Source organism: Perna viridis, chromosome 5, assembly GCF_037379345.1.
Source record: "Perna viridis isolate PV_CMFRI_1.1 ecotype Kerala chromosome 5, ASM3737934v1, whole genome shotgun sequence".
NCBI lineage: Eukaryota > Metazoa > Mollusca > Bivalvia > Mytilida > Mytilidae > Perna > Perna viridis.
Genome location: NC_142449.1, coordinates 19,920,744 through 19,946,135, shown reverse-complemented (window position 1 = coordinate 19,946,135; position 25,392 = coordinate 19,920,744). Strand labels below are relative to the sequence as shown.

The following is a 25,392-nucleotide window of genomic DNA, read 5'->3' as shown; positions in this document are numbered from 1 at the left end:
CTTTGGTAGTTTTGATGTGACTCTAAGGATTATCGTTGTCTTCCTTTAACGAAAAGAAAAATAAATAAAAACAGACGAAAAAAGGTCAGATTTTACATGTAAAAGTACATGTAGTGCCAAATCTTATCTTATAACCGAAATATTTTATCTTCACGGGGTTATAAAGTAGCAATTCGTTACAAACTTGCCCCTTCTGGTTAGTCTGGTTAAAGACTATTATTGAATGGCGAATGCATTTTTTTTCCTTTTAAAGATCGGTGCTCTAAGCCACGAAGCAGAGCACAAATGACACATTTGTAGCATAACATTATCTTTTTTTTTCTTTTTTTTTGTGTGTATGCCGCCGAGTTCTTTCTGCAAACCTTAAAACAGATTCTGGAGGTATTCAAATGTTTAGTGTCTAGTATAAGCTACAAAGTTAAAAATCATCTATAAGAAAATAAAACTTATTTATCGACATAAACGATGTAACTAGACTGGTATTTAGTTTATTGTTTTTTTTTTTTTTTCGGGAACTTTGCGTACGTTTATTGTAATGTAATGTGTAAGCAAGGCTAGGTACTATAGTGTTACATACACGAATACAACAGATTGGTGAATTGTTTTCTGTTTTTTCTGGAAGTATTGTAGTAAAAACCGCCCTTAATTACACAAATAAAAGTGATTAAAGGAATGTTCAATTGGAGTGTAATTTCACTCTCAGAGATTCTCCGATTTCTGATGGCATCGGGTAAGACAGAGGAGGATCTGCACCTCATTTGCAAATATATAAGCTACACCCCAATTCTGGAATCGATGCCAGGTTGCAAATTTGCGGTGTAATTTGGCCGATCCCTCAGCGCTGATTTAAGTCCAACGCTAAAGATCACACGGCCAAGTAGGCTATTTAAAAATAGCTTTCATTACCTGAGTAAGTAAATCTTGAGCGTAAACATTAGTGCATGCTGTATAACTGAATATAGCGTTAACAATATAATATTCAGGTACATATGTTTATGTCCATCTATATCTATCTCATTATTTATCTAAATACATGTTATAAAAATATACATGTTATTTATATATTTTCTTAGAGACCATAACTACAACTAAAAACTTATTGAATGTGGATTTAAAAATACAGCATCAGGATACAACTATGTACAGAACTCGACAACTGTTAATGCCAAGTGTAAGTTAATACTACAAAACAGTCGAATAACGACATTCCTTTTTATTATTTGTTTAGTGAATTTATTGTTTCTATTGCTTGTAAATTCCACTGAAAAAAATAAATTTTACATTAAGAAGAGGATCAAAAATCCTAGATTACTTATACTTTAATTTTTTTTCAGAGTATTTAATACTCCTTGTATTTAAAGTCAAATTAGTTTTCTTTTTCTTTTAATAAACAATTACATTCCATATCATTTGAATTGCTTCCTGTAAGAAAACTTATCAAAGTAAAGTATTTTTTCAATGAGTCAAGCAACAACAATCTATTACAAATTTTAGTTATGTTTCAGACGCACCAGATATATCAGTCCAGAACAAAACTTTAACTCTGCCTCAGTCATCACGAGAGATACGATGTGTTGTAGATGGTAATCCTCTAAGCTCTTTCTCTAGATGGCAGCATAAGTCTGTGTATGGAGAACTTATTCGTGTATTTGATGGTGGTAGTACTCTGGTTCTTCCTCTCCACTCTGAAGAGGACAGATACCAGGACACAGGAAAGTATGTTTGTACAGCCAGTAATGGTATCCAGGATGAAGAAGGAAATTTGGATCAGCAAGGATTGGGATATATAATCAGTCAAGGTACTGTAAATATAAATCATACGGTTACACGTTTTTTTTTTTGTTTTTTTTGTTTTTGTTTTTGTTTTTATTTTTTAGATTAATTCATAACAAATATTTCCACATTCCGAAGTAAAAACATATTTATATGAAGGTGGGGACCACAGGAAAACACATCTCAATTTCAACAGAATCCTTACAACGGGAAATTGAAAAGTCAGCAAACAAATATGAAAAAAAATAATAAGGAGAAAACGAATTTCAACTGATGAAATGATTCTGTTGGTAAGGCATACACAAGTCTCCACTGGTTCAAATTTTAGAACACACTGTTTGAGTTATTTTCCTTAAAAGGCGAACAGTGATACTGTGCAGTTATAAAACAATTTTTGTGAGGAAAAACTTTTCATTGAAAAAAAGTAATAAATAAAGCCTAACAAGTCCCCATAACTTTGAAGTCGTATGACCATTCCTTGTCCAGAGCTAGTCAAGGGATTTGGGTCAAATGATTCACCACGGTTTTATCGATATTCTAAAACGTACAACTATCATTTGAGGGCGTTCAAATAACACAAAGATAACTTTTCAATTACTTTTTTGAAGGACATTATTTATTTTCGACAGGTTTATTGCTATGTTATATCAAGTTAAAAATCAAACCCTGACACATTTAAATGTATGTAACTTGTAATGTAATATCCTTTGTCTTATTGTGTTATTGTGATTTGATTTTACCTGATTTAAACTAGACTATTTCGGATAACTGTCCACCATTTTCGCATTATTTACTGTGTTCACTCAGTTGATTGTTATCAGGCGCATAGCTAGCTGCCGTTAGGCAAGAAAGCTTTTGCCTGCACTTAATGTTGCCATTTTTTTTTTATTTATTTATTTATTTTTGGATAAAATACATCCAGGACCTTAACAAAATCTGGTATTCTTCCCGGCTTTTTTTGGTAGTTTATTCTACTAGTGCTTTGGTTTCTTTCATGTGATGTCCTTTTTTTTTACCTTTTTTTACCTTCATATTTTTTGTTGTTTTTTTTTTTTGTTTTTTTTTTTTGTAATCTATCTTGTGTAAGACTTTTGACGTATTCAAAATATCCCTAGGCTGTAAATATATATAAATATATATATATATATATATATATATATATATATATATATATATATATATATATATATATATATATATATATATATATATATATTTTGTTACAGCTATAACACTTAAAAGGCGAACAATAGTTATTTGTACTTCTTCAGTAATGTCTAAACCAAGAGAAAAACAACTTTCAATAGATAAAATAAGCCTCTGATAGAACCTATAGATGTTTTAAAATAGTTATAATGATCAAGGCTACAGAAGTGTCCACTAGAACTAAGTGAACAAATCTGCCCCTGAGAGCCTATAGTACAATTGTCAATTTTCTTTTGTATTTACGAAATGCAAGCCATTTAAGCAAGTTTACCATAGGGACACACCCCACCAACATCCATCACTCTGGTTGGCGGTTTCATTTGGGAAATGTGAGATATTTAGCATTTTTCTTGGAAATGTAAACTATTTTCACTTCGGTAATGACCTAAATGGCTTAAAATAAATAATGTAAAATATCCAAGTACTTATTGCGGCTCTTACATGTATGTATTGAATATTTTAATTTGAAGGCTACTGCTGACCATGGCTCCAATTTGACAGTGAACTAATCTCTCGAATGACAAATTTGTAGAAAATTATACCCCTTTGCTTCAAACCTTTAAAACATCGAAGCCAGCATCGGGAATATTACACCTTTCAATTGAAAAGGGTGTATAGAACACCTTCAGGACAAACCACTTTATTTATGATGGTAAATATCAAAGTCAGTTTCTGAACTGATTAGACTAAACAAACTAATTAATTTAAAATTTTGTATACTGTAAACTCCGGATTTGTTTTTTTTTTTTTTGCATTTCTGATGACGTTGTCACAGATCTACGCCATTACTGTTTTTTTTTTTATATAGTACAACAACATGGATAATAGGTGGAAGTACTTTAAAACAGTCCAATAAATACTCCATGTTAGATGTCTCTGATATTATAACCGATAAGTTTTATGGTACTACAATAAAGGTTGATGCCTTTAGAAGTACATTGACAATACGAAATTTAGCAGAACAGGACTTTAATAATTATACATTACGCCTTTCAAATGGTGTTGGTGAAGCAGTAGAACATTTAGTGATTTTAAAAGTTTCGGGTGAGTAACATGAATTGTCTGATAAAGTAAAGCCAAGTTTTCAAATGTTCAAGAGCAACCAAATTTCCCCTAGAAATGATAAAACTTATATGCTGTGACACTAAATGTCCGATAAAAAAAAACATTGATGGTCAAAGTAAATGACAGAAACTTTACAATACTGCTTGCTCATGTATTACTTATGTAGTACTTGTATATAAAGAAACACAACAAACACTTGTGTAAACTTTACAAAATATTTCATCTTGAATATTGAAATATGTCTGATATTTGCATAATTGGTTATAATGTTGTTGTTGTATTATGAAGGTCCGCCTGATGAACCTCATAACGTGACTGACATTGATGTCACAAAATCAACAGTGACACTACAGTGGACACCAGGGTACGATGGCGTATACAAACAACTTTTTGCAATACAGTATCGAATCAAGTATTTAAAAAAGTGGAATGAGAAAGAAGTCACCAAATATGATCACATTTCTTCTGTTGGACCAAAGGTTTTTACCTTGACAGGACTGGAGGCTGGAACATTATATGAAATTTGAATTTTTTCCCGTAATAAAATCGGCAGGAGTCCCTCGACTGACATAGAAAAAGTTTCAACCAAATGTAAGTAGAATTTTTAGTATTGTTTATGTGACTAATTGGACATATTGACAAGTTACAAGTCTCGCAAATTTTACTGCAAAGGCGATAAAAGTAATACAGTGTACAGTCATTTGCTAATGTTCAAGTCTTTTTTTTGCTTGATTCCCTGATATTTTGTTACATGTAAAATAAAGTTGTTTGATTCACTCATTCATTCATATTAACAATTCGAAACGCATTGTTGGGAAATTTACGACAAAAATATATACAATTAAAAAACGTTAAGACCAATGTTGTAGATGAACAGTGTAATCCAATTTTACATGGATAAAACTATTGACATAATTCAATTGTAAATACTTAAATGTTATATCATTTTCTATTAACTGAGGTTCTGTATATGATGTGGACAGTAGTACCGTCGCCGTCGGACTTTCATTAGTAATTGTAGTAGCTCTTATCAGCACTGGTATACTAACATTCAAGTTATTTAATGGTAATTGAATTTATTGCTAATCTGCAGATTGATTACACCTTATATCTGACAATAAGTCAATTCAAATGAGATTGTTTATGTCACCTAATGCCATAATTGCTATCATTTTATGATAACATGTAGCTAAGAGTGGGATAGAGAAGTTTGTTACTATGATGCGTAGACGAGGGTGGCGATATATTTTCAAGTGGGAACAAACTTCTCTTTCTCCCTCTTATCTCTATCTTATTAACTTTATCATAATGAAAGTATGATTTTCACGAGAGGGTAATAGGTAAAAAAGATTATCGCCCACTGACACGTATGATAAAGCAGAGTATACATTGTATTAGACCAAACAAATAATATGAAGTGTCGTATCTAATTATCAAATTGCTTCGTCTCTGTTGTTACGAAGAAAAAAAGAAGTACTATGAATATGAATCCATGAATCTAAAACGTGTTACGCGTTTATATTAGAAAAAAAACTACTTTGCTTTTTGATATACATTGTGCTAATGATGCGTTTATTCACATTTTTATATTCCATCGAACGTACAGCTAAAAAGATGTTAACATCAAGGTGATTAAGAATGTTTAATCAAGTATTATATAGTGTACGAATTAACAAAATACGTACATGTATCATTTCACTAGTCTTAACAAGTTGCGCTCCCTTTCTCTAGATGTTAAACAATGAAAATATAAAATAAACTGTGTAGTCATTGTTTTTTAACAACTTCAAATTATGTACCATAGACCTACCTACCTAGTCTTTATTAAACCGAAAATCACATATGGCATGGACTAGCTCTGTGCACTCTTCTATATTAAGCTTTCAACTCGCTCAATGTAATTCCTTTTTATCTCATTTCTGCGTCTAAAGTTCGCCTAAAGGTGGTACAATGTATTTGGGCAACTCTTGTTTCCGTTTACCTTCTGGAATCTATCTTAAAGATTTGAATAGCCGGAATTCCTCTATATTACATGGTATGGACATTCCAAAAGCCTGCCCTTAATGGAGTTACTTTTCATGATGACAGCTTCCTATTGGATTTCGCTATCAACAGTCACACCGACAGGATTCTGCTGATGTCATGAAGTCTCGAGAATTATTGATTAATTACTTATTCTTGTTTAATCGGAAAATGTTTACGAGATTGAGAGATTATCCCCTAGTCCAACCTCCACCTAGCACTACGGATTTGTGTGCAGATTTTGTTCCTCTAAAATGGTTGAATGCCAAAGCATATGACACCACTTTATCTAGGATTTATATCAGAGTGTCATTATCCTAAATAAGTTAATTGTCAAATGTAACGACCTTTTTCCGGTCGGCTATCAAATCCATAGCTAGAACAAGGCTGATGAGCGTGAGAGCATACACTGATCGGCCTACACACTGCATTTTTGAGGCCTTTGCTGCTCCGAGATTCCTTACGAATCAGCCTGAGATTCTGGATCCAACGTGCATTGCCAGGAGGAAATAATTGAATCTTTGTAGTAAAGAGGTTATTCTCTGTTAGGGTAAGATTTACACACTAGACCTAATGACAAATAAAACATTTTTTCTACTTCTATGGTTAAAAAAACCTTGTACAATGCATTACAGGAATTCACCACTCAGTCGATCAGTCGATAGAAAGTCTTATCCTGAAGTGTACTACAATATAGCCGAAGAGAATAACGATAAAGGTATACAAAGAACAATCCAAAACTTAATTTTGAATGTTATTAAAAGCGGTTGAATCCCAACATCTTTTGAACAAAAACATAAATGTTCATAATTGTGTAGTTGTTTTATGCAAATAATTGTTAGCCTTAAAAAGAAACTTTTCGAAAACACCTTCCACCAACTACATTATTGTATTTGATTACATTTGTATTTGTTTATTTACGCTCATTTGTCGTCCAATAATTACCTGGTAGATGTACTCATAATCTTGATAATTTTTTGTAGATCAATGTTCTGAATTGTAGGTATTCATTTCATATCAATTTTTAATTTGTTCTATAAACATGCTATATAATATTGGAACTGAAACAATTCTTCAATGTTTTATGTGATGTGATATGAAATCAAAAGAATTTAATCAAGGCATGGAAAACAGACGCAACAAAGATTATAAAGTAAAGTAATACATACAAAATAACAAAAGTAAATGAGCAACTTGAACTCTACTTACGACTGGGATCATGGACAAGGTACACCGGTAGAGAAAGCGTCCTCTGCTTTTCTAAAACCACTCATAAAAAGTCGACTCCATGCTAGACGGTATAGGAAAGGAAAACTGTGACATGTTGAACAAATCAGTTTTCATGGTGCAGATGGATATACCGTAACGATTCACGAGTTCATGATAAAGACCATAAAACTTCTGTTCTGATAATTTTAAACTTGTAGCAACATAACCCTGTTCCAAGAGCCTTATTGCAAGAAGTCTAGCGAGATACAAAAAGTAGTTATGGAAAGCTCTGGCATAACTTTTGAGCTGTGGTATGAAAACTCCATATGCAGTTGCTGAAAGGATGTTGCCACCGATGAAAGAAAAGTTGACAATTCTGAATGAAAAGTCATCACGTTTGTCCTACAGTTTGGTCAAGTTCTTAGGGGTAGATTCGATGTATCAAATCCCCGAAACTATGATGTTTAAAGATAATGCGTCATCTATATAGCGGAAACGAAGAATACAGTTGAAAGTTTTGAAAGAAGTTTGGTATTTCATTTTACAGGTCCAGCTATGTAACGTTATTTGTTTAGATTCTTGTGGAGTTTAGGAATTGAGGACATAGACGGTAAATCACAATCTTTGTCTTTGGTAGTGTGACCAAAAGAGGATAGCAGAGATTTTTTTCCACTATCTCTTCTTTGGAGGGTGTACTGGCAGTATAGGTCTTATCACCGCTATTATTTTCTACGTCTACCTCTGATAATAAACATTGGATGAAATACGTTTTGCAGACAAAATGTTATTCTGGGCTTTGTCTACTGGTACGAAAACATATTTTCATGTATAGTAAACAATGCTTTTGCTACATCGGGGTCTTCGAAAACTGATGTAGCATTGACCCTCATTAACCTACTTTAATCTTTCATTGGTTTCAAAATTAAAGACCTCACGGCCTTTAACCGCTCTGACAGATAATCAATGTCTCCTTGGTCTCGTTTTGTCCATTTTTTGTTTGTCTCCACCGCACCCATAAGAACGTTATAATTTCAATTTATTGTAAGGTCCTCTCACGGTACTTGGACCTTTGGAAAGAGCCTTACCTAGAGATTCGTTATCAATGATGCTTAAATCTCCTTTAACGACGTGACCGGAAGGACTATATTTGAATGGAGGGCTTTTGCTAGAAAAGTTAGGTGGTTAAGCCTTGAAGTCTTCAGTTGACAATTATGGTTGCAATAGGTGAAGTATAGGAATATGAAATTAGCGGAATTGATTTGTCCTGGAAATATGGGTGAATTCTCTTGGTTACGTTTTTGTGGTGGAGTATGTTAGCCAAATGAATTGCATCTATACCTTTATTGACAAATTGTAGTAGAAGAAATGACCGTTTTTCTTCACCTTGACATATTACACAAACTGATTTAAAGAATCTGTGAAAACCAATATCCAAAATGATGGCAACAAGTCTGTAGAACGATGAGGTAGGTTCAGAAACAGAACAAAAAGTTTTCTTAGTTTCAGAGGTTCATTAATTGTAATTTAAATTTCAACAAAGGGAAGAACGCAGTTACGAGACACTGGGAACAAAAGATGAAACCAGTGAATATGAAGGCTTAGATCATAAGACAAGAGGAGGTAAGTGCGATTGAAAGGTGACATTATTAAACTACTTGTCCACGGGACACATACACCCACGGATATCTTTGGTATGATCTTTACCAAATCTTTTCCCTTGCTCACCATCTATCAAAATTGAGTTACCCCATTACAAAATGATAATTACTGCCAGTGATCAAAAGCTTCTTGAAAGTATAGCAAATGGCATGCCTCGGAATGAGTATTTGTTTCGGACGTTAAGAAAACTACGAAATATATTTTATGCACGAACTTGTCAACAAAACAGACAATTCTTTTCTTTTCGGAAGAGAGAAAAGATCTTGCAGTAAATTCATAAATGCATATTATTTTCGTGTTGAACAATTCACTTTTTATTCAAATCTACAAATCGTTGTGTAAGGCATTCCATTTATTTGTTTTTAGATAAGGAATGTGTTGGGTAAGTACAATGATATAAACATGTAAATGTATAATGTAATCCTTACTGGTGTAAATGTATTGTGCGTTCCCAAATCCTAACTGATGTAAATGTATTATGTGTTCCCAAATCCTTACTGATGTAAAGGTATTGTGTGTTCCTAAATCCTTACTGTATCTAGTGAATATTTTGTACGAGCGCAATATATTACATACATGGAGTAAAAATCTTGTTTATTCTTTCCTTTTTTAAATTGTTAGTTTAAAAATTACACACAAACAGAAACAGAATGCTCTATATGATTGATCAATGTTTTATTAAGATCACATCATATCTTATACGTATACATATGCATATTTTCCTTTCAAGTATGAAAGGTGAAAACTATGATACATTAGGGATGAAAGACAAATCGAATGTTTACGAGGAGTTGGATCAGAAACCAAATGGTAATTACACTTTTTCGCATTTATTTTAAGCAAGAGAAGGATATATAAGACACATAGAAAATGTTTTGGTGATATAATTGGAATAACATTACCTTTATCTAGTTGTTTTGCACCTAATACTGATTCGACTGTCGTTCTCCACCAGATGGCATATTTTATTGCCAATAAGAAGATAATAAGTGGCAACGATATCTCTGATGTTTAATGTATCATAACTGGTTAAACCAAAAGCAGATCTTGTGAGGTAGATGCTTAATTTTACATATTTTACATATACATATATAGTTAAGGACTTCATCCAGCACTGATTCCACTAATAAACCGGGTTATGCCCAGGCTTACTACAACATAACTGAGGATAAAGATGATAAATGTATAAATGTTACAAGTTTATTAATTTTGATAGTGACTGCCCTTGTTTTGAAAAATGTTTACACACTTTCCTTAACTTTTGTGGTTATTATGATTATAATTACACGTGAAGCTTCTGTGGAGTGGAGCATGTCTGAAAAAAAAACGCCGAAATAAACTACGGCTACCTTTTATAGCACTGCTAAGTTATATAAGTCTGAATAGGGTACATTGTGTTCTAACTTGTGCTCATTCTGGCTTATTCTAAATATTCATGGAAAATACTTGGATTGTCTTGACCGAGTCTCACCTTCTCCAAACTAGTCTCAACTAGTCTCGACCGTGTCTCGACTTGTCTTGATACAATTTTGACCCGTCTCGACCAAGTTTTCACATATCTTAACTTTTTTCGACCAGTCTCAAACAGTCTTACCAGTCTCGAATAGTCTTGACTAAGTCTCAACCAGTCTCGATTAAGTCTTAAACTGTCTCAATAATTTACTTCAAAACTCAAAGAGTCTCAACAACCTTATTGGTTTCGAGTTTTTCATCCATTATAGCATAAGAATGTTTGAAAATTGTCTTATTCTATTTAAAAGTGGGAATGCTTATTGTATTTGAAGTACATTTTTCTGAATAAATATACTTTTTATTCTAATATCTAAATATTTGACATACCTTTACTTTGACATGACCTATTGGCAATTTGTCAATTTTGTACCTTTAATTTATATTTTATGTACTTTATGTATTGAACATTTTAAAAGTGGCTATTGTTCACTTATTCGTTATTGTAATTAACGTTTAATTTGAGCCACTTCACATCATATAATGTTTTTATTTTTCCTACCCGGGATATATCTAAATGAGCCTTGAAATATTGCGTTTTACTTGGACCTGTAACTTATGAAATACTGAAAATAAAAATGAACTTCATTTTCAAAAGTTACTTAAAATTACACAAATATTTCCACTTTTTAACAACAGTGCATACATATATTTAGAAAACATTAAAGTTTTGTAATGGACTAAAAAATGCAATATGAGGGGTAGTACATGTACCTCAAACATGGGGAGGTGGTAACCCTAACTTGAGGTCTTGTAACCTCTGACAGTCGGTATAAGGAAAATTTCCCTAATTTGAACTCTTTTATGTGTAAGATTTTGCGTGACAAACTTTGTCCTCCCCAAAACATATTCAAATAAATTCTTGTAAAATGTTTATTATTCTTGCTATGCAACATTTACATTTAACCACTGTGGTAGATCAAAACTGATTGCTTTCCTGATTTATTAAACACTGCATCTTGTTTCATTATTAAATAATAATGTTGCACCATATGAAGCAAAATTCAAGCTGTTTCAGCATTTGTAGTTCTGTCTTGTCTCTGACCTTATACGTTTTCCTAGAAATTTGCAATAATCTCATTATATTCAAGATAGGGTTCAGGAATTATACAGAAACTTTATCAACATGGATATCTTGCCACTAGAATAAAATTCATCATTTCAAAAGTTCTATGATCGTCACCATGATGATTGGTAATTACGTTAAAGTTAGATATAAATATATATAAACAACTAACGGCGTGTGACTTATATTTTGAGTTAAATAGAAGTATTGTTAGCTCATAATTTAATGTGTTAATTTAGATTTACATTTAGATGTACATGTATATAATGCATTTCATATACACATTATTCTATAGATAAGTACAAAATTCATTGAAGTACTACAGTATCCTTTCTTATTGATTTTCCTGATGTCTGTTCATAATTCAAATACGATGTTGTATTTAAACCATAAAGACACAATTTTAACACAAAGTTCTGGAGCATCTGAACTCATCAGAGCTAATGTTCTATAGCCGTTTCCAGGATTTCATTATGTGATGAATTGCCATGCTTTATGACGTTCCACATTAGTCAAAACTAGTTTCACGAGTACGACGCGACAACATATGTTCTTAACGAGGATAAAAGTTGGATTTCTGAATTGGTCCATTATAAAGGCTTTGGCATTAGTTATTCAGGAGTAGAGTACTCCATCGGTGCAAATTCGAGGTTTTGAAAAAGAAACATATAAACTCGCTTTTATAAATAAAATTATGTGGGCTACATGTCTTCGCCAGTAAACTGGAACTTTCGTGATTTACTGTGAATTCATTTATTTTCGTTGACATCAATTGTCGTGGATTTACAAAAAAAAAGACATTTTCGTGGGTTGTTAAATTCGTGGAAAACAAAATTTCAAAACAGAAATTTTAGGTTGTAAATTTTACATGCATGGTTTAGCTGAAAATCGTTAGTTGATTGACGATAACGACTCAAATCGAGATTAATTATCTGTTTGATCTTTTAACTTGAAAAGCGGATAATTAAATGCTTATCTTTAAATAGGAATAATAATTATAGTTAGCGGCATTATAAAAAGAAAATATTTGTAAAAGTGATGTTTGTCGCCAAAGCTGTGACCAACGCTTAAAATTTCTCAAATTAAGGATGCCTTATAAATACTTTCTGAAAACTAAACAATACAGTTCACTATGTCACTAACACAGTGGTTAAAGACCAGGTTTTCCTGACCCTTCAGAATGTAAAACCCAGAAAGAACAACTCGTTGTTCAAGAGCAAATGACGGTGTAGATACTTTGGTAGACGCTTCTCCATCTACTATTTCACGCAAAGGAAAGAGAGGTGAATACAACACCTACGACGACAATACTCGTGCCAAGATAGCCCGTTATGCTATAGACAATGGTGTTGCCAGAGCTTCCAGAAAGTTCACCGCCAACCTTGGCCAGAAAGTCAGCGAAACTTCAGTCCGCAGCATGCAGGACAATTATATAAAATTAAAGAAGAAAGGTCCTTATCAATGAAATATTTGCCTGGATTGCCCAGTCCCAGTCCAGTTCAGAAAAAAAAATCAAAAATTTCAAAATTTTAAAATTAGTAATCATTACTCGTTTACCTTCTTGCGTCTTTGCCTTTTATTCCACCAACATTGGCTTAACGTCCAAATTTAAATTCTTACTTTTCTTTACAATTTTGAATTGTCTACCCTCGGGTTACACATTTGTGTTAAACTTGCACAAACTTATTAGCAAATCTGATTGTATAATCCGTTAAATAAACAATTGTTATGGGATTAATTTGATAGAAGTTTTTATGATTTTAACGGTTAAAGTAAATTTAAGATCGGACTTAATTATTTTGATTTATTACAAAATGAATTTATCAATAAAATTTCGTTATCTTTTTTTCAGTTGGTACCGAGATTTCTTCACTAATCCACTCACCCCGTTGTAAACCGTTAGCTCTTGGTGACTTAGACGACAATGTTAAAGACTGGATCCGTAAAGTCCGACTCAACGGTGGCGTTATCAACACTCGCATCGTCATGGCAGCAATAGAAGCAATCGTTACTAAATTTGCCCGTAACAAACTTCAACGGTATGGTGGTCACATCAACGTTACCAAGTCATTAGCCAGATCTATCCTACAACGTATGGGTTTCGTCAAAAGAAAGGGTACAGAGGCAGTCAAACACCTACCCATCGACTTCGACGATATTAAAGCAACCCACCTTGAAAAAGTCAACAAAGTCGTAGAGGAGCACCATGTACCAGAGTCTCTCATCATAAACTGGGACCAGACTAGTTGTCAACTTGTGCCTGGCGGAGACTGGACCATGGAACAGCAGGGGACTCAACAGATCACCATTTCGGGGTTAGATGATAAACGACGGATCACTATACTTCTTACAGTAACCAAATCCGGTACACTTCTTCCTCCACAGCTGTTTTATGCAGGCAAATCCGACCGTCGTCTTCCAAAAGGTGTTGGCTTTCCTGACGACTGGGACATCACCTACACCGAGACCCACTGGAGTAATGAGGAGTCCCTAATCCGTCACGTTGACAAAGTCATAATACTATACATAGAAGAGATCCGCGACGATCTGCCGCTGGTAAACACTACAACCCAGGAAGCCATATCGTTATTCGCTGTTTACAAGGCTCATCAGAGAAAAAAACTTAAAGAAGCACGACATTGTACCACTCTTCGTACCAGCTGCATGTACCGACAAACTACAATCTTTAGACTTGTCACTCAACCGAGAGTACAAAGAAGATTTAAAAGCCCACTTCCATGACTGGTACTCATCAGAAGTAATGCTATTGAAGCAGCAAGAAGATGACACAGGCGGTGATGCATCAAACAAAGTTGTGGTTGATACCAAGACTTCCGTGATAAAACCCATTTATGCAAACTGGATTATTTCTACTCACCAGAAAATGTCAACACGTACCGACCTGATGCAGAAGGACTTCTGTAAAGCTGGTTTACTCTCTTAAAAGTGATATTGACATTATAAGCTGTTGAAATTTATAATATTTCTGTGATTTAGCAGTGCTTGTGTGTTAAAATTGCATTGTTTAGTGCTATATAAAATATGTTTTTATCTCATATGCACCAAAAATAGATTATTATTAATATGATGGGAAAAAATACAATAAATATTAAAACAATTTCTTCAGTTTTTCTCTTTATGAAAACTTACACTTAAAATGAACACTTTACCGATATATGCTATTTAAACCGGAAGTATGAAATAAACATCTCAATAAAGTAACAAAATCAGTTTTTTTTTTTTAATTTTTTATTCATTAAAGGAGTTTTATTACTGATTGTATATCTTCCTTCATTCACTGCAGGTACAAGTAACATTGTTAAACTACGTTTACACTGAAATATAGGTGAACAGGGTCTGACAAGTGTACAAGTCCATACGGGCAGTCTGTCGTTCATGTTCTTGTTCTTCAAGGTTTTGGAAAGCACATTTTGCGTTCGGTTGTTAAATTCGTGGTTTGGGCAAACCACCAATCCTCGAAAATTGGATCACCAAGAACAATTAGTGTTTCACAGATTAAGTGTTTGTCTTATAATTATAAGTTGCATAATACATAAAAATTACAAATAATCAAACATAACCAAAAAGAAACCTCTTTGGAATAACATATATTTGATATTCATACCGTTGTTCGAACCACATTTATTATAAAGGCAACAGGGCTTCTAAAGTTATGTGTAGTGGTATTGCATGAATAAAAGACTTATTGTTAATGAGGCGTCCAACAGATCTAGAATGGAATTACACAGGATTGCAACATATATGTGTTGATGTTTGGAAAGCGCACATAAAAAACCTATTTTCATATGTTTTTTCGTCTGTGGAAATTTATAGAAAACATATTTTGTCCAAAACATATGTTTCAATATGAACACAGATGTTGATATTTTTCTGGTGTATTATCAGAAATTTGTGTAAATTATTGCTCAAAATAGCATTTAATTGACATGGTTGTTTGTGTCATCAAATTTAAATAGATAATATCACAGGAAAATATACCCATTAAAATCAAGGTCTTACTTTTTATAAAAATATCTACAAACACTTATCCCGAACGAATAATTTCCTTTTGATCATAGACTAAACAGCAATGAATATGACGGGTTATACCGGAAAAATAAAATATACATAAATGTTATTGTCGTTTTTTCTCTATTATAGTACAGCATTATATTTTCTATAAAACTAATTGTCTTGATGTTTAGTTGTTAGCCGTTTTCAAGGTGGCATGTTATATCTTAATACTCCATCAGACTGAAATTCATGACAGATTATCAGTTATGCCATCAAAAACAGCCCGAATGATTTGCTTTTGCTACATATTTAAGGGTAAAAATCCAGCTGCAACTATTTATGATTTCCCAATCTACATGCATTTGATTTTGAGTTTAAGTCTATACATAATTAAATAAAATGTTCTAAATGCATATATTCGAGGTACACGACTATTCATAAAATAAAAATTAACAATTTTGATTAAACTCATTTTATTTACAACGGCGTGCTTTCGTGTTTGTGTTTTTTGTTTGTATCTGTGAAGTTTTGTTTTATTTATTTTAAGTTTTGATGTGTAATATACTTTATTAATTTGGTCATATTTTGCTGATATTACAGAATCTTATAGCTCTCAGTATAAAGAACACATTTGTCATTCAGCTCGGTGAATAACTATATAGATTGATATGAGTTATGTTGAATCTGAGTTGTTGCAAGTGATGTTCTAACTAATGACGCTTCCAAGCGCTTGGTAAAATTGAATACACTGGGTTATTGATGAAGTGTTGATTAAAAACAAATCTGACAATGCAACAGAAGATTCATTCTATTTAGAAAGAGGCTTGAATTTGACAAATTTATTTCGCTAATAAATGAAATTACTGTTTCGACATTTTAGAAATGAAAAGCATTAGTTTGTACTTATTATGCTTAGCGTGAGTGCAGTACTTTATGTTGACATCAATGAACATTTTACTCTGATTTGCGGTTTTTCTACTATGTGTATTTTGTCTCTTACCTACAAGTTTATTTTAAAGTAATTATTGTGTTTTTGAAATGTGGGAGTTAATGTTTTATTTTTATGAATTAATATCATACTGAAATTTAATTTAGATAACAAAAACATATGGGCGATTTTTTATGTCTGCGGCATTTTTTTAGATGGTCCCTCTAAACAGACATGTTGGTTTGTGGGTTACAATATCAAATGTACGGCGTATTTCTCCAATCGTAACCACTCAACCTTTTTCTCACAAAAAAAAAAGGATTCACGTTAATAAAATGAATAAGTCATTTTCCACAATTATCAGTTTTGGAAGAATGGTTTATGATCAGTGCATGCATCTTGGGTTTTAAGCAACATCCATACAAACGTTATATCATTTTGGTATACATCATCATGAACTACTCTGTTAAAAGTATCGAATTAAAACCGCGACTTTGAGTATGAAGAATGAAAATTTGTAAGTGCATTGATGTATGGTGCTAAGCAGCATCCCTATAACATATAGATAATCTGGACTTACATTTTCTGCATGGTTCACTTTGGCAAAAATCAAATCTTAGCAAATACAAGTATTGTGGCATAATATTTTAATAAAAAAAAAGCACCCATACTCTATATTTCCACTTATGATATTAATCAAAGAACTGGGTGAGAATCATATTGAACAGACCATGAGACACCATTAACATAAGCCAGAACCATCCAACTTCCAAAATGCATTCTAATCTAGGTCTTGAAAACTATTTCTATTTAATTTTCATTCCTTATAAAATTGAAGTTTTTTCTCAAATATGCCAAATGAATGACTTCATCATTTTAAAAAAAGCTAATCTTGCAAAGATAACAATTTCAGTTATGCTTATCAATATTATAAACACCAAGTCTTCTCAATAATATATATATATATATATATATATATATAAACGTCTCAGAATGTGACGACTCTATTCACTACACTGCTCCATCAGATCAAATTGATACACATTCTGAGACGTTTGTATAATATTGATTTGTTGTGACATGCACCATTAATTTCATCCTCCATCCTACATAATAACATCTAAATGAACTGTCCCGTACTACCATACATCGTGTACTAAGTTACAGCCCTAGATTAATCCTACGAGGAGGAATGACCCGGCCAGCGAAAGCTATATTTCATATAGCCTAGCTGGCCGAGTGGTCTAGGGCGCTGGACTTTGTGCAGGCGGTGTTGCCATAGATGCCACAGCGGTACGAGTTCGAGTCCCGCGGAGAGAACGACCAAACATTTGCATCCCAAATTTGACAGTTCTAACATCGTTGGGAATTTTTCAGACCTTTCTGTATATATATATATATATATATATATATAATTAAACTTCGTTTTTAATTGGAGGTCATTCAAAAATTCACAAGGACTGTCTTTGATTCAGGCCAAATTTGAATTAGCTTGATTTCCGCGATCAACACGAATTAATCCATACTGCATGCTTTTCTCGTGAAACCTAGACCAACAGCCTAACAAAGTAAAAACATAAGTTATGCTACGTCTAAATGAAGCCCAGCGGAACAAAATACAGTTCGATTAGAGGTAAGATAATCATTGACAGATATAGCCACGTTCTTTAATGTATCGCAGGGTACCTTCCCTCGTCTTTTGGACAGGTGTCGACAGCATTGATTAACCTGCGACTTTCCAAGGTCAGGACGACCACGGGTGACAATTACTTTTCAGGATCGCTACATCAGAGGATAACATTTGCGTGATCGTGGGATGGATTAGACAGACGAATCCATCAGAGACAACCCGCACTGCAATTGCTGCAGCAACTTGTGTATGCGCTAAAGGCAGAGTGGGCTAACATTCCACAGCATTCCATCCAGTATCTAACGTCATCAACGGAGAGACACTGTCAAGCAACTAATGATTTTTATGGTGGTCATGTGCGATATTGAGTTAAAGTATCCCTGAACTTCCAAATGTGCAATGAACTGTGAAGAACTTGAAATTTGAACTTAACTTTATATATATAAAATGCTTTATTTTCTATCATTGGTGTTTGTTTTTTTTTTTTTTTATCAGCCAAAAAATGTACATATGCGTTTCTTATTTTGAAGAGTATATATATCATAGTCTTGTTGTGCTGCTATTCCGTTGAACTCACATCGACGCAAGTCATTTACAAAAGTAGCCTAAATTATCATTATTTTTTCAGTTATGTTTTGGCATATACTTGCCGCTTATATGTTTAAAGATTTTAACAGAGATAAATTTCCAACATTAACATGAAGTCTTTTTCACCAAATTGATTCATATCTGGGATGAGTAAAAAGGTATTTAGACAAGCAAAAATGCAAGTTCCAAAAGAGTGAACGTGTGCTTAATATCTATATCAACTTATGGAGTACTTATACTGATATCATTTAACACCGTATAGATATTTTAGATATTAATATTTTTGGTTTAAGTTGGTCCTACAAGTGTAAGTACTGTCAACAAAATATCCGGTAAAGTTCGGGGAACAGAAGACCAGGACCTAGCAATCAGCTGTAGGGCAGTAGGAGGTGATCCAGCACCAAATCTGACTTTACAGATTGGGGTTGATGAATTTAAAGTTAACGATGATCACACAATACAGCATATCATACAGAAAGTCAGCAAATGGTGTACAAGTAATTTGTAAGACAGGATACGATGGTATATCATACACACCACTGAGAGAAACGGCAACAGTACAACTAAACTATCAGTGAAAAGCTCAATGTCTTATTTTCTAAATCACAGGTTTAATGTGCTTGCCTTTGTTTTTCATTGTAATTCTTCGAATAATAGAAAAATAATCTTATAATTGTTTCAAACTTTGTTGTTCTTGATTGATATTTTCGTACGCCTAAGAAAAAAGTCTAAAGATATTACCCTTCCTGTATGACCATCATTTTGTTCACCTGTCAAAAAAAAAAGAAAAAAAAAAGAAAGAAAAACGTACACAGAAATCATTTTTTCTAAGTTGAATGATTTTAAGGAATCCTGCTATTAAGGAAAAGTATCAAGAACAAGATTTTGGGTGACATAAACATAATTTTTTAGTGAACTGCGTTTTCTTTTTGTTTGAAAGCGTAGTCCGAGTATATAAATTTGTTGATTTTTTCAAAGATATCTGAGTAGGTTTTGCCACTTTATGAGTGGAGCAATATTAAACATTTCCTACATAACGTGTTACAAATATTGAGAAACGAAGGCAATTTAAAGCATTCTGTTACTTGCTTGGATTAACATTTTCATTAACCGTCAGTGTATGATCTTGGGGTATAGTCCTCCAAGTATTTTGTAATCAGATGATAAACAAACAACGGTTTTTGTTTGTTACAGTAAAGCCACTTATCCCATCATTTAGTATTAACCAAGAAGTAATAGAACACAAAATATTTGATCCTGACCTGTATATCTACTGGTAGTCGGCCTGCTCCATCATCCCGGATATGGTTGAATGGTGATAATAATATAGATATAACGTCCAGCTTTACACCAGTATTATCCTCCTAACAACATCTTCACTGAACTATAAAGTAGTAAAATATTATAATAAAAATGTATCACTTGTAGATTTAACAATACAGCATCAAACAACAACTATGTACAGAACTCAACAATAGTCAATGTTATATGTAAGTTTACATTATAGAGATGTTCAATAAGGATGTTCCATGCCATTCTTTGTTCAGTGCTTTATATATTCATCCTTCACAGTTTTTAGCATAAATGAATTGTATAGCGGGATGTTGTATCAGTTATCTTAAGAATACATGTAGTAAACATTAAAGCCTAGAATTCATCTTATACTACATAACTAACATGAAACTACTTCAAAAGAAGCATATGAATTGTGAAAAAAACAATGAAAAAGTAAAGATAAAGTCAGTTCATTGCGAATTTATTTTTATTTTAATTATCGATATTTCCGGTTATCTTGTTTCGATGAAAAGGTAGGACGTGGACTGATAATCCTTGTAATGTTCTATTATATTGAACTTTTAAACACATAAGCAATCTAAATTTATATATGTCATACATCATCAAATATGTGGAATTTTGTTCGCGAAAGATCCTACTCCTAATTGTAATATACTATATAATCATGAGAAAACATGACTTACTTTATTTATATAATCATGTCTGAAATATGTATGAAATTTCAAATTAAACAGCACAAATCCGTTTGGTCACAGTTTCATTCTTTTCATTTGCACTGGTACATTTCACGACAGCAATGTAATATAGACATTCTTATTACATATTGAACTCGACAGGTAAATTAGTGAATTTATCGATATTGTTTGTTTTTATTCTTAGAAGAATATTTCAGATCCATTTGATACTTTGTGAAGTGTGAATTACTACAGAATTAATAAGCGATTTTGTTCAAACAAGAACATGTTGGTACATTTGCAAAGCATTATCCAGTTCTAATAATAAAAAAAAGATGTAAAATAACGCATTGCATTTAAGCAAATATAAAATACATATACAGGTTCTACTTCAGTTGCACCTGATATATTGGTTCAGAATAATTCGTTCTCCTAAACTCAGTCACCAAGGGAGATACACAGTGTGGTTGACGAGAATTCTGCTAGTTCTTTCACCAAATGGCAGCACAAATCCAAGTATGAAGAACTAATCCGTGAACTAGATGGTAATAATACTCTTGTTCTTCCTCCCCAGCCTGAACATTACATTACAGATACAAGGATACAGAAGAATATATATCTACAGCTAGTAACGGTATCAGGGGTGAAGATGGAAATCTTAATCAGCAAGGATCTGGATATGCCATCAGTCAAGGTATTTTAAACTTGAAAAAAACTTAAAATAAAATCCAAAGTTTTTAAGATAATGCTTATCACCTTAGGTGATATGCTCTTAATACTTTAAAATATGTTTAGCAATGAGAAACCATATTTATGTTTTAAATTTAAAGTACATTTACTTATTTAGGTATTAAATAAAAGGAGTCTAAGTAAGTAAGTAAGACTTATGATGCCTTTGCTTATTTGAGAAATAATACCCATGTTCATCAATCAATTCGTCTTGTAAATGCACCGTTTTTTATAACCTCTGATTGTTTTTGATAAAACTATATGAATATGTAAGGCATTGTACTCAATAAGTCATGAATGATCAATCATCATTGTTCTAACAGTGGGATATTACAATAATACAACAATTAGTTTTCTTTCTGCTCACATCTTTTAATCACAACTTTTACTTAGTAATTCAATGTTTTATTTGCCGATTAGGTATAAATAAGAATGAGAGACGATGATAATTGCTACATTCTTGTAAGGTATGGGATCTATAATAAGAGTTGAGTCAAAGTTAAAATAGGTATCTCTCTCTTTACATCACATTGTCTCTTTATTTTGGTCAGACATACCTTTCTTGTCACATTTTGACAGACAGAGGTAAATTAAATTTAAAGTGGATCCTGAAAACGAAAAACGAAATTATTCTTTAAATACCCAATTTAATGGGGCTTTCATTTGTTAATTGATGATAGATGATCAATTAATTCAGAATTTCATTGGAACACCTTATATAATGCAATTGTAAATCCTTTACATAGGAAGGTGTTGTTCCGTTAACAGAGTATAAAATATTTAATCTGTAACACTGTATTCTGTAATACACTTTCACATACAAACAGTTTTTTTCAATGTAAATTTAACCATAGGAAAACTTTAGTGAAAGGACAAAATACGCTAATGCACATTTTTGGCTTGTGTAGTAACAGCCATTTTCTCATCTTCCCTCCCATTTTTTCAGCTGGATATCAGCTGGGGTACACAATTTGGATACTTATTGCTCCATAAATTTTCTGTGTTTCATTTATATGATTGGTGTTTCCTCGTTAGTTTATTACAGTTGATTAATTATTTGTTAATGTTCATCAAAGACATAAATGATAATCAACTCGCTCATTATTCTTTATTATACCGTTTATCTTTTCATGATTAATCCTCTTATTTAATATATTTTTATTTCATCTTTATTTGACTTAAATGAGTTTTTAATGCAAATTGGTGTAATATTTAAAGCCGAGGAAAATAATTTAAAATGTGGTGACGAAATATACTATGACCGAGATAACTATGGCCGAAGTGACTATGGCCGAGGTGGTAGTATGGCCGAAACGACTTCAAATTAAGCTTTCACTCAACGTATTTACACAGAAAACAAGTAAGCTAAATACCTTGTGACACATAATCGAACGGGACCAAGGGAAAAATTCTTCTGAACTTTGAAAATATACATGTACAAGTAAATATGATGAATAACAAAATCCAAACATACAGAGCAGTCCGGTTTGTTGGCGCACTTATGCTCTATCGATTACAATTCAAGCATTAACTACCAAATTTTTCAATTGAATCAATAAGTATGTTATTTTTAACCCTTGAACTTCGAATAAGAATCGTCAAATTTCGCATTCTTTATTCTAAATAATCAATAACTGCTTCGACAACCAAGACGACCTTGATTTTTGTAAACACCTGCATATCCGGTGTGAACAGCAATAAAAGTTTAGATGACTAAGTAATAAATAGGCAAACAATCTTACTTCAGTCAATTGATTTACTATTATTGTGTTGTAAAACACTTAAACATCAGGCAAATCAAAGAAAATTTCAACTATCATCCTGTCACTTCATAAATTTACTTGCTTCCATTGGATTCACAGTTTTTCCAACGAAACTCATCATTCTTTGATACACTGGTGACGGGAGAACAATATTTGAGATAAACCCAACCGTTACAATTGTCACATTGTGCCCACACAACAATACTTAATGATTGTTTCAAGTTCAACCCAGGCGGTTGAAATTTTTTCACAAATGCAGCAAGTGCCATCGTCATCAAAGATAATGTCAGCTTCATCCTCAACCGTTTTAATTTTCTTCTTTAGTTGTTTTTCTTTGCCCTTGCTTGCTGCCTTACTTTTACTTTTTAACTTGGGTGCTGTTGCGGTGAAGAAGGCATACAACCAATGTGTTCCGGTGTTGTGTTCCAATTCTTCACTGTCGACAGATTGGATGCAGGTACTATTATATGCCATCTCGTGTAGCCGTATCCTCTCTCTGCCATTCGAACACAATGTTCTGCAAGCTCAGGAGAAAATATGGTCTTTCAATTACAACATGAGCCCCTCTTGGGTCATGTAGTCTACGTCTGCGGGTACTCTCCGGTACAGTGTGCAGTTTGGCAGCTCCTCTTATAGTCATGTTGTGCAGACGGACATCTTCAATAGCAGCTTGAACCATGTCAGGAGAATAGCCTTATTTATTCTTATCAGGTAGTGCCATGATCTGAAAGAAAAAGATGTAAACAATATATAATATCTACTATCCTGATCATAAAAATACTAAATGAATTCGTATTTTTCTCAAATAATAAAATATGTTCTTTATTCACACCAGCAAATTGTAAAACAACATCACGTGATCATCAATGAACTATCATTCATGCAAATGAAAGTCCGGACGACAGTTATTATTTTCTACATAACTTTGCGCTATTTATAAAGCAGGTGATATTTCAATTTATTCAATTCAATTTGTGATTCTAGCGTTGTGAAATAATATCTTCCAACATAAAAGGATACAGAAACAACAATATTTAGGTCATAATACCTAATATATTATTTTTAGAATATTAACCGGGGAATTTCAATCAGGTCAGTACAATCTATTAATAAATTCTTTTCGCAGTTGGAATTAAAGACAAGTATGTTGACATTTAAAAAAATAAAACATCATTTGTTTATACTTATACAATAAAGATACTTACATTTGAACTGATGAGTTGAATGTAGTAGAAACTGCGTGTAAACAAACCGATCACATGTCTGACAATATCGAAAGTTGCAGTGACGTCATGCGTCAAAACACCGGACTCGATTGTTCATGTACACAAGGAAGCAAAATCTTTCAAAAGTATGATATGCAGATAAATAAATCAACAATATGCATTAAAGATCTGTCACTTCATGATATATGCCGCAAATGTAACTCTACCAGTATGAAGTAAAGAAAATTCTTATCAAATATATATAAAATACATAATACAGAATAGGTTATAGGCACAGTACAGTGCATGTCAATGCAAAATTGTAAACCACACATTACCCGGATTATAAATTTGAAATAAATTATTTTTATTTATTTCAAAAACTTGTTCCATATGGCCAACCCAAATTCTATAAGCTCTGAGGATGGATGAGCACAATCTACTAACGTTGGAAATAAATATTAAATTTTATTTTTCTTTTTCTTGTGGACATGTGAATGTAAAAGGGGTGTTGTACCATTAAATTCCCATAATGAAGTTCAGTCATGAACTTGTTAATCTCACCTAAGGCCACATGTAAATACGAATTGACAAGGTTTTATGTGATACACGGAAAATACTGTAGTTGCATGTTTCCTCGTCTGGGTTCCAGATAACAACTTTAGAATACATCAAAAGAATCTTGACCTACACTTAGATATTGATGGTAAAGGACAACTATTGACCAAACTTTACGACAACTATGCTGATTTGTCATTCAGAATTATCAACTTTCCTTTCATCTGTTGCAACATCCCTTCAGTACCTGCGGAAGGAGTTTTCATATCACAACTCATGCGTTATGCCAGAGCTTGTCAAAACTACGCAGACGTTTTGTACGCTAGAATTTTAACTAATAAACTTCTGGTATAAGGTAAAGTTTGTTGCTACAGAATTGAAGTCATTACTTCAGAAGTTCTATGGTCGTCATCATGAACATGTAGATTGCTACAGTGTATCCATCTACGCCATGAAAACTGATTTGTTCAACGTGTCATAGTTTTCCTTTCCTCTTTC

At 32.8% G+C, this 25,392-nt stretch overlaps 2 protein-coding genes, 1 long non-coding RNA gene and 1 pseudogene across 3 annotated transcripts; 3 read left to right on the top strand and 1 right to left on the bottom strand.

Moving 5' to 3' along the window:
• The first annotated feature begins 3,598 nt into the window (after window positions 1–3,598).
• On the top strand, window positions 3,599–5,036 carry LOC148616437 (protein turtle-like). Its single transcript, XM_088583488.1, has 3 exons — window positions 3,599–4,023; window positions 4,333–4,635; window positions 5,006–5,036. The coding sequence occupies exons 1-2, from the start codon at window positions 3,843–3,845 to the stop codon at window positions 4,569–4,571; spliced, it is 420 nt and encodes a 139-aa protein (XP_088439614.1). The 5' UTR covers window positions 3,599–3,842; the 3' UTR covers window positions 4,572–4,635; window positions 5,006–5,036.
• LOC148616436 (uncharacterized) lies at window positions 5,034–9,798 on the top strand. Its single transcript, XM_088583489.1, has 7 exons — window positions 5,034–5,110; window positions 5,651–5,672; window positions 6,702–6,784; window positions 7,050–7,065; window positions 8,816–8,895; window positions 9,301–9,316; window positions 9,665–9,798. Exons 2-7 carry the CDS (start codon window positions 5,659–5,661, stop codon window positions 9,771–9,773), a joined length of 318 nt encoding a protein of 105 aa, XP_088439615.1. The 5' UTR covers window positions 5,034–5,110; window positions 5,651–5,658; the 3' UTR covers window positions 9,774–9,798.
• A 1,829-nt stretch (window positions 9,799–11,627) lies between these two features.
• LOC148616435 (uncharacterized) lies at window positions 11,628–14,472 on the top strand (annotated as a pseudogene).
• Window positions 14,473–21,223: 6,751 nt separating this feature from the next.
• LOC148616434 (uncharacterized) lies at window positions 21,224–24,441 on the bottom strand. The gene is made up of 4 exons (XR_015922218.1): window positions 24,337–24,441; window positions 23,025–23,855; window positions 21,926–21,976; window positions 21,224–21,354 (listed from the first exon to the last, which is right to left on the bottom strand). It is a non-coding gene; the product is annotated as an uncharacterized LOC148616434 (long non-coding RNA).
• Window positions 24,442–25,392: the final 951 nt, after the last annotated feature.